Consider the following 9570-nt stretch of genomic DNA (forward strand, 5'->3'; position numbering starts at 1 on the left):
ACGTAAGTAATTTTTACCATACTATGAGAGAATTAACAAATGTAATTTGGCTAAATTTTATATTATAGAAAAGCTGCACGAACAGCCCAGGTATTACAGGCACTGTGCATTACAGATTAAGATAACAACATTAATGATTCCGGTCATCTTGACCATACATTAAAGAAAACATTCTTTAAAGATATAAAATCCCACATGGATACAAGCAACAACCAACTGTTCTAAGGACAAGAATAATTTATAGAAATGAAACGCCCATCCAGTGGACCTGGGGTTCAGTCTCATCTCATGTACTTCACTGTCCTTGTATATGTAACTAGCTATACCTACGGCATTATCTCAACTTACACCTTCCACTCATCCATCATGACCAAGGTTAACCTCCTCCTCTTATCCCTTTAAAGCCCCTAAACCTCCATCTCTTTTCCCTAAGCAAAGTGAAATCATTTCCCTAGTCTGCTTACACTGGTACACTTTTTATTATTAGAGTGCCTATTAAATTTAAATCTTCACCATACATAGTGATTTCCCTTAGCAACTTCAATTGTTTCAGCAACTTCAGAAAGGTAGATTAAAAACAAAACAGGACTTGCAAATAAACCCAGCCCTTACTACTGTGTGATCTTGGGCATTTATTTGTCCAGCAATCTTCATATATCTTACAGGTAACACCTAGCAAAATATCCCATAGATAAAGCCACCTTCCCCCTAACCAAAATGTGTGTAAACTGTCTTTAATGTTTTGTTGAATGAAAGACATTTCCTACAACTGATTTATAACATGCTTCCCGAACTGATTCAAAAACTACTGACAAGATTCCCCATTGGAAAATCAGACTGACTTTCACTTAATAGGTTATACACCATGGTCAATAGACTTATAATTTATTACTCAATGTACTGAGCACTAAGGTACTCAACAGTGCCCAAAGAGAAGGGAAAGCCAACTATTTATAACTTTGAAATGGAAACTGAGTTCGCGTCTCTAATAAAAAGGTCACGTCTCTAATAAAAAGGCCTACTGAAGCTCACTGCATAAAGTTTGTTCATTCTCTCTCTCCTTAAACTGCTAATTTATGGCTATGGCAGGCAGAATAATGGTCTCCCAAAGATAACCACATCCTAATCCTGGAAACCTGTGAATATTAGTTTACACAACAAAGGAGAATTAAGGCTGCTAATCAGCCAACCTTAAAATAGGGAGATTATCCTAGATTATCTAGGTGGGCCCAATGTCATCAATCACAGCATTCTTACAAAGTGGAAGAGGAAGGAGAGTCAAGGAAGAATATGTGATGAATGCCAGAAGTAGGGTCAAAGTGATGCATGTAAGAACTAGACCTGCCTTTGCGGGGTTTGGAGATGAAAGAAGGGATCAAGAGCAGCCTCTAGGAGCTGGAAAAGCCAAGAAAAGAGATTCACCTCTAGAGCCTCCAAAAATGAATGAAGCTTGGCCTACACTTTAATTTTAGCCCACTGAGACCTATGTCACTTTTAACCTCCAGAACTGTAAGGTAAAAAATGTGACGTTTTATGCCACAAAGTTTGTGGAAATTTGTTACAGCAGGAATAAAAAACTAAATGTTTTGGGGTGTTTTTCCTACATTAACTTCTTTAGAGTCCTTTGAGTCACAATGGAGATACACTGGGAAATTACAATCAAGTTTAAGAATCTCTAATGGAGAGTGAGAGACTTCGGTGGACATGGCTCCCAGCGTGCCAGCGGCAGAACCCGAGTATCCTAAAGGCATCCGGGCTGTGCTGCTGGGGCCTCCCGGGGCCTGTAAAGGCACCCAGGCACCCAGATTGGCTGAAAACTTCTGTGTCTGCCATATGGCTACTGGGGACATGCTGAGGGCCATGGCGGCTTCTGGCTCAGAGCTAGGAATAAAGCTGAAGGCAACTATGGATGGTGGGAAACTGGTGAGTGATGAAATGGTAGTGGAACTCATTGAGAAGAATTTGGAGACCCCCTTGTGCAAAAATGGTTTTCTTCTGGATGGCTTCCCTCGGACTGTGAGGCAGGCAGAAATGCTCGATGACCTCATGGAGACGCGGAAAGAGAAGCTTGATTCTGTGATTGAATTCAGCATCCCAGACTCGGCTGATTCACCCCAAGAGTGGCCGTTCCTACCATGAGGAGTTCAGCCCTCCAAAAGAGCCCATGAAAGATTGCATCACTGGGGAACCCTTGATTCGTCGATCAGATGATAATGAGAAGGCCTTGAAAATCCGCCTGCAAGCCTACCACACTCAAACCACCCCACTCATAGAGTACTACAGGAAACAGGGGATCCACTCTGCTATCGATGCATCCCTGACCCCTGATGTCGTGTTCGCAAGCATCCTAGCAGCCTTCTCCAAAGCCACATCCTAGTATCAGAAGGCCAGACGAGACTACACCACTGCTCATCAGCCCGCGCAGCCCGCGGCGTGATCCCTGCTCTTAGGTGCTGGGCAGAAGGGAAGGGTGGTCAGGGTGAGGATGGTGAGGGAGGGCTGGTGAGGGGCTCAGAGGAATACTGGGAACAACAGCAGTGTTATTGTAGTGTGGCAGTTTCTTTTATACATAGGTGGAAGTTTTTAAAGTGTAAGGGAAAAATTAATTTTTAAAAAAATACCATGCTTGGAGGGTGGGGGTAGAAATAGAGAGATACAGTATTGTTTCTAAGGAATCGGGTTTTCATTTACTCCGGACTGGTGAAAATATTTTTTAAAGCCAGTGCACTAAAACGTCAGCTTTTATCTCAGAACCCCATGGGTTCCAGACCAAGAGTACAGGAAATCAAATTGTTGTCCTGTGTGTCTACAGCTTGCAACAGGGAGGCTTTGATTACTGACCCTGGTTCCACACACTGTAAGATCAAAAAACCGTCTCCACATTTGAAAGAGACGTAAGGTGTATTCACAGGGATGGTGGCTCAACAAATCAAGCATACTGGAATCAAGGGGAAGGGGAAGGGAATGGAATGGAAAGGGAGACTGATTCCCTTCCTCTGACTTACCACTGATTTACTAGGCTACCTACTCTCATGAGTAACCTCTCACAGCTACCCAGCACATGCCAGTCCTATGCTTCTTTTATCTGCAGTGTGTGAAGGGACTCTTTTAAATAAATGAGCAAGTGTCCTAAGCTATGTCATCCAAAGATTGTCCTTTCCATTATCAAATCCTGTGACTGGGATCACTCAACAGCACTGTGATGTATTATTTTCAATGAGGTGCCTTTCTTAACTGACCAAATGCTGCTTTGTTTGGCCCCTAAATCAATAAAATGTTAAAATTTGTAATTAAAAAAAAAAAATTCTCTAATGGAATGGGGAAACATTTCATTGTACAAAACTTAAAATTTGGAAGGAAAAGTGCCACCACACAAGATGGCATACTTCTAGTATGGCTAAGTAGACACTGTCAGGGCAAACCACTGAATAACTATAAACTCTGGACAAAATATTTTATAAAAACAAAAGCTTTCTGAAGGCCCTGGGGAACAACCAAACAGGCAGACACAGAAGGGGAGTCTACATGCATAAAAAGCCAATGAGGTTTTTGTTTTTCCTTTACATCTTTTAGCCTGAAGGCAGGCCTCACTTAGAGTTTAGAACAACAACAGACATGGTAAAGTGGGAAATCCCAGAAAAGGAAGAGTCAGAAAGGGGGAGGGAGTCCTATACATTCGCTATATAAATTCTACGGAAATCTCTGGCTGAACCCTGAACCATGCATGTACATGCTGCAGACTCCAAGGAACCTAGCTAAAAGAACAGAACCAATATTTGATCTGCTGCCCACAAGGGATATGGATAGCAACAACAAAACACACTATTTGGAGGAATAAAACAGGATCTAGAACCTCTACAACATTATCATTCACAAAATTCAGCATACAATCCAAAATTGTTCAACATATGGGAAACAAACAAAAAAGGAAAACACATTTTCAAGAAGAAAGAATCAACTAGAAACTTCAGGACAGCTATAATCATGCTTAAAGACATAAAGGAAAATATCCTCAATGAATGAAAAAATATACAATACAGATGGTCCCTGACTCACAATGGCCTGTCGTGCAATTTCCCAACTTTAAAGCATGATGAATATTCAGCATGCTCCTCGATTAAGTCCAGATAACCCCACTGTAAATTGAAATTTACATACTTTCAATTTACAGTGGGTTTAATCAAGATGTAATCTCATTGTAAGTAAAGGAGTATCTGTAATTGAAAATGCCACCACAATCCTCTCACCCTCAAAACTACAGTAGCAGCTTGGGAATGAGGCAGTGGTAAGTTCTAAAGTGGCATCAACATTACAGAAAAACCATGGGCAATTACTGAAGAAGGGAATAAACTTATTCTGATTATCTATTACTCCATAATTTATAACTTTTAGTCAATTACTACAATCACCTATGAGGTATTATCTCACTTTACAGAAAAGAAAAATGAGGCTCAAAGAGATTGTGATGGCTCAAGGTCACACAAACTAGTACTTAATTCTGGCCATATTTTAAGCAACAATTAGCTGAAAAGCCTCTTCAAGAGAATGGCAGCTAGCAAAGCAGAAATTAGAATAGGCAATTTATTTGAAAGCATAATCATTAAAGGTTTCTCATTTAGGCCGGGCGCGGTGGCTCACGCCTCTAGTCCCAGCACTTTGGGAGGCCAAGGCGGGCGGATCACCAGGTCAGGAGATCGAGACCATCCTGGCTAACACGGTGAAACTCCGTCTCTATAAAAATACAAAAAATCAGCCGGGCATGGTGGCGGGCGCCTGTAGTCCCAGCTTCTCAGGAGGCTGAGGCAGGAGAATGGTGTGAACCCGGAAGGCGCAGCTTGCAGTGAGCCGAGATCGCGCCACTGTACTCCAGCCAGGGCTACGAGCCAGACTCCGTTTAAAAAGAAAATAATAAATCAATAATAAAAAATAATACTAAAGGTTTCTCATTTAGGAAAGGAACTTAGGTAGACTTTTCTTGTACTTTTCTTGATACTTGCTCGGTTTAATGTGAAATCCCACTACTTGTGAAAGGTTAGAAGGGCCTGGTTATATAAGCAATAGAACAGCCTCACAATGGAATGCTATGTAGCATTAAAATGACAGTGTAGAAATGTCTACTGATAAGGAAAGCTGATCAGAATACATTACAAAAAAGCAGGCTACCAAACAGTATAAATAATATCTTCCCCATTTTGTAAAAACTAATTATCTGTAAGGTCTGTTAAGTGTAGACATCAAAATGTTAACAATGGTAATTTCCAGGTTGACAAGACAATGGATGATTTTTATTTTTTGAGCTTATTCTATGTGCTAATCTCAATACTGTTTTTCCTATAACGTATTACATGTGTAATAAAAATTAAACTTATTCATCAACTCAAATATTGTGTACATACTGCATATCAGGTACTATTTGTTTAAAAAAAGCGGGGAGGGAGAGGCGGAGCGGGAGGGAGACAGAGAGGCAGAGAGGGAGAGAGGGAGAGAGGGAGAGGGAGAGTTGTAGAAACATTAAACCTGATTAAAATGGTCCTCCACTACCTCAAGTTGTTCTTTTTCATTGTTAAAACTGCTTTTCAATTTATACCTCTAGCCCCTTTGCCTCAAAAACAAAAGAAAATCTACAGGCACTCTTATTTCTATTCTTTCTACCATGTCTGATGCTCATCATCTTTCACCTAGCATTCTGCAAGAGCCTCTTATCTACTTAGTCTCCCAGTTTCTGGGTCCAAATCAAACCCATTCCACCCTCAGTCCTATCCAGTGACCCATCCAAAACAGAAACCAGATCTTATTTCTGTACTCTAAAACCTTTCACTGACTTCTTACTGCCTCTGAGATAAAATCAAATTCTTCAGTATGGCACGCAAAGAGCTCCAATATCTGGCCCCTGTCTCTCCCTTATTTCATTTGGGAACACACCTTACCTCCAACAGCAGAGGTGGCTTCTCATACATACCGATCTTTTTCTTGCCAACAAGGCTTTTTTTAAGTTGTCCTTTCCACCTAGAATACCCTCTGACCCCATGCCCAATCTGTTAGTACTACCTTCAGGAAAAATCTTATGCACCTTGAAACCACATTGGATGACCCTATTCACATCTCTAACACTGTGCTTTTACATCGTCTCATATTTATCTTAAAGTTCCTCTTACGTGAGACTATCATTTCCAAAAGAATGGGAACTAAGTCTTTTCCTTATCTGTAATATGAGGAAAAAGTAGTATCAACCTCAAAAATGGGATGTGGAATGTAGATATTTAACTCAGTGCTTGGCATACAGAAAACAGTTATCAAATGACTATCATTATTATCCACACTGTTACCTAGAGCTCAGCAGTGCATGACCTACAGTAAGACTTCAAATGTTTACTGAAAGACTGAACTCTGCATAAAGGAATATTCCCATTTTACAACTGAAGAAACTGAGGAAGATTAATAGCACAAAGTCATAGAGCCACAAAAGGCAGTTAAGCTACCATCCAAACTCGAGTCTAACTCTTAAAACCCTGAATTCATTCTCAACGAACATACACTATCTCCCTCTTGCTGAGAAATGACTTAACCTATTTTACTCCTAGAAAACAAACAAAACTAAGGCTTCTTTCCAGTATTACTTGTGTAACAGGCCCTGTTGTTATAATCGACATTTCTGGAATCTGCATTTTTAGATTAACATGAAGGAGTGTTTCAACTTCTCTGCAATTCAATTTCCTTGCCTACAATGAGATGTACTTGGATCTCAAACAGACCATTTAACCTCTAAAATCCTGTGGTTCTTTAACTGGGTGCAGTTATTTGCGGCACCGTTCTTTCAGAGTTAGTTTGATACCATTTATTTACCCAGCATTTCCGATATGCAGAGCACAACTGCAGTAAATCAAACATTGGTCACCCTTTTCCAGCCCTAAGGAAGTTCTCCGTAAGCCTTCACGAAGCAAGCCAGAGCTCTCCAGTATGCTGCAACCTAACAGCACCCAGGTCACTAGGCTTGAAATGCGAGGTGCCTCCTTCGGGGCGGGGGTCTTCGAAACTGATCTGGCCAGGGCAGACCTAGATTCTGCGCTACAGCCAAATAGCAAAAAAACAAAACAAAACAAAACAAAAACACATCACCAAGCAGCCCCTCTTTTCTGTCCTCCGACCAAACTAGGAGTACACTTCCCAGTCTGGCAGCCCTCCCTCGAGGCTTCTCACTCACGGTGGGGCTGCAGCGGCCTCCCTAAGAGGGTGAAGGCCGCAGTGTCCTTGCTGCCGCCTGCAGGCCCGTGCAGAGCCCAGGGCTCTCCTGCGCCCAAAACTAAGGGAGACACAGAGAACAAGAGAAGGGCGGCAGCAGCGCCGGGCTCAGCTCGAGCCTCCTTACCCAGTGGGCGGTGAGGCCAGCCGCCCTGGCCCGGAGCGCCGCGGAGAAGAACATGGCGGGCCACACTGTTCACCTTTCCCCGGCCGCGCCAGGCGAGAATCCCGAGCGAGCCCAGGACGCACAGCGTGCGCGTTCCCGACCCCAGGCCTAGGCGTCCCGGGCGGCACGCCGCTCCCTACGCCGAGGGGAGGTGGCCGACGGGAGGGAGCGAGGGCGCGCGGGGACTGCTGGGGCCCTGTGGGCGGAGACTTCCCGGGGGAGGGGCGGGGACCAGCCCGTGCTCGGAAAGGGCGGTGTCCCACGGGCTGCCGCAGGGGTCCCGGCCTTGAAAGGAAGTGTCCCGGAGCTGCGCCCTGGGCTCCTGGGTAACGAAGCGCCCGGCTGGATTTATAGGAGTGAGGTTCCCTCATGGAGAGCCTTGTGAGTTTTAGCCACCTCCTCTTATATTGCTGTTAGTTAAAAATAAATTCGGGTTGCAACCAACTATAAATCTTGTTCTACATGTTATAAATTCAAAACACAGAAGGCTGCTACCCAGTGTGCTAGCCATAGACACCAAATGTCTTGGTTCCCATTCTTTTGCATTAGAGATATGTGCGACATATTTAGGGGTGAAATGGTATGATGTCTGGAATTTGCTTGAGAATAGTGAGGAGTGGGAGGTGAAAAATAAAGCAAGTTGGCCGTGAGTACGGCCATAGAAGCTGCATGGACGTTCTTATTTACTATTCTCGGTATTTTTGTACACATTAGATATTTTCCATAATAAAGCTGAAAAAAAAAAACCCCACTTCCTTCTTCATGTTTGTTTGGTTATCTCTGGAAATTCCAACAAGTATTTACTCAGTAACAGCTCTAATGTGCACAGCACAGTTTCCTGGTGTGGACTACCTCTTGATTTTTTACGTCACTGCCTTCTTTTCTGGAGTGTCAAGTCCTGTACCCACCCCCTTCCTTTTGCCCATTTTCTTTGCTATAATAAACTTGTGAATAGTTTCTAGAACATTCACAGTAGCACAGGGATTTTTAAAATTTATCCCTCATTAGTTTAAAAACTCAGAAATATTCCATTCCAACCCCTATGAATCATATTTCGCAAATTATAGAATTCAAGACACGGAGGACTGCTGCCCAGTGAGCTAGAAATAGATACCAAATGCCTTAGTTCCCACTCCTTTGCCTTATATTTTATGTTAGTTTGCCTCTCCTAACTCAGCTTCAGTATTTCCCTTTAAAAGGGAAAGACAGTCTGGCTCTTAAAGTAAATGTATTTTGTTGTAAAGTTACCTAAATACTTATACACCTGGCCGGGCGCGTGGCTCACGCCTGTAATGCCGGCACTTTGGGAGGCCAAGGCGGGCGGATCACGAGGTCAGGAGATCGTAGACCATCCTGGCTAACAGAGTGAAACCCCGTCTCTACTAAAAATACAAGAAATTAGCCGGTGGTGGTGGCGGGCACATGTAGTCCCAGCTACTCGGGAGGCTAAGGCCGGAGAATGGCGTGAACCCAGGAGGCAGAGCTTGCAGTGAGCTGAGATCGTGCCACTGCACTCCGGCCTGGGCGACGGAGCAAGACTCCGTCTCAAAATAATAATAATAATAATACTTATACATCTAACACTATTGTGCACATAATAGTTCTTACTGCTCTTATACAGCTAAAACCAAAACATGTCACAAATACTTGATGGATGATACAGACATTATATGGATTCTTTTTGAATCTGTAATGCATGCTTTTACTGGATTTTATTAGGGCCTTCTCTGACTCCCAATCCAGATTAGTCCTCAAGATACCATCCCAAAATATGCCTGCCCGCACTTTCACTACATTTATGACCAGATTATAACCTCCATGGATGGAGAAACCTGCCCTTCCCATATTGTTTGGTGCAGCAACTTACACTATACCTGGCAAATGGAAGGCATTCAGTAAATATTTGTTGGCTGAATGAAAATCTTGCTTAGAGTGCAAATATTGTGCCTACCTAAAAGGGTTAGAATTATGCTCATTTCTATTTGTCTTAGGTCCGAATTATGCTTGTTTTTATGTGTATCAGTGAGAGTGCTTTTCACTACAAGTAACAGGGGATCTAACAAGTAGATTAAAGGATACAGAGTTCATCGTGTCACACGAAAAACACTTCCAGAGATAGAGTAGTTCCAAGGTTAGTTAATTCAACCTTGCCCAATGATGTCTTC

At 42.8% G+C, this 9570-nt stretch overlaps 1 protein-coding gene and 1 pseudogene across 3 annotated transcripts in view; one reads left to right on the forward strand and one right to left on the reverse strand.

Annotated features, from left to right (window-relative positions):
• NDUFV2 (NADH:ubiquinone oxidoreductase core subunit V2) overlaps nt 1–7536 on the reverse strand; it is a 34421-nt gene extending 26885 nt beyond the window's left edge. For both annotated transcript variants that reach the window (XM_025364900.1, XM_025364901.1), the window contains exon 1: nt 7367–7536. In XM_025364900.1, coding sequence (XP_025220685.1) covers nt 7367–7420 — 54 coding nt within the window. In that variant the 5' untranslated portion in view covers nt 7421–7536. The remainder of the gene's footprint in view (nt 1–7366) is intronic.
• LOC112611265 lies at nt 1686–3284 on the forward strand (annotated as a pseudogene). Its single transcript, XR_003116621.1, has one exon. The product of XR_003116621.1 is annotated as an adenylate kinase 2, mitochondrial pseudogene (transcript).
• Nucleotides 7537–9570: the final 2034 nt, after the last annotated feature.

The sequence above is a fragment of the Theropithecus gelada genome, chromosome 18 (genome assembly GCF_003255815.1).
Source record: "Theropithecus gelada isolate Dixy chromosome 18, Tgel_1.0, whole genome shotgun sequence".
NCBI classification, from domain to species: Eukaryota; Metazoa; Chordata; class Mammalia; order Primates; family Cercopithecidae; genus Theropithecus; species Theropithecus gelada.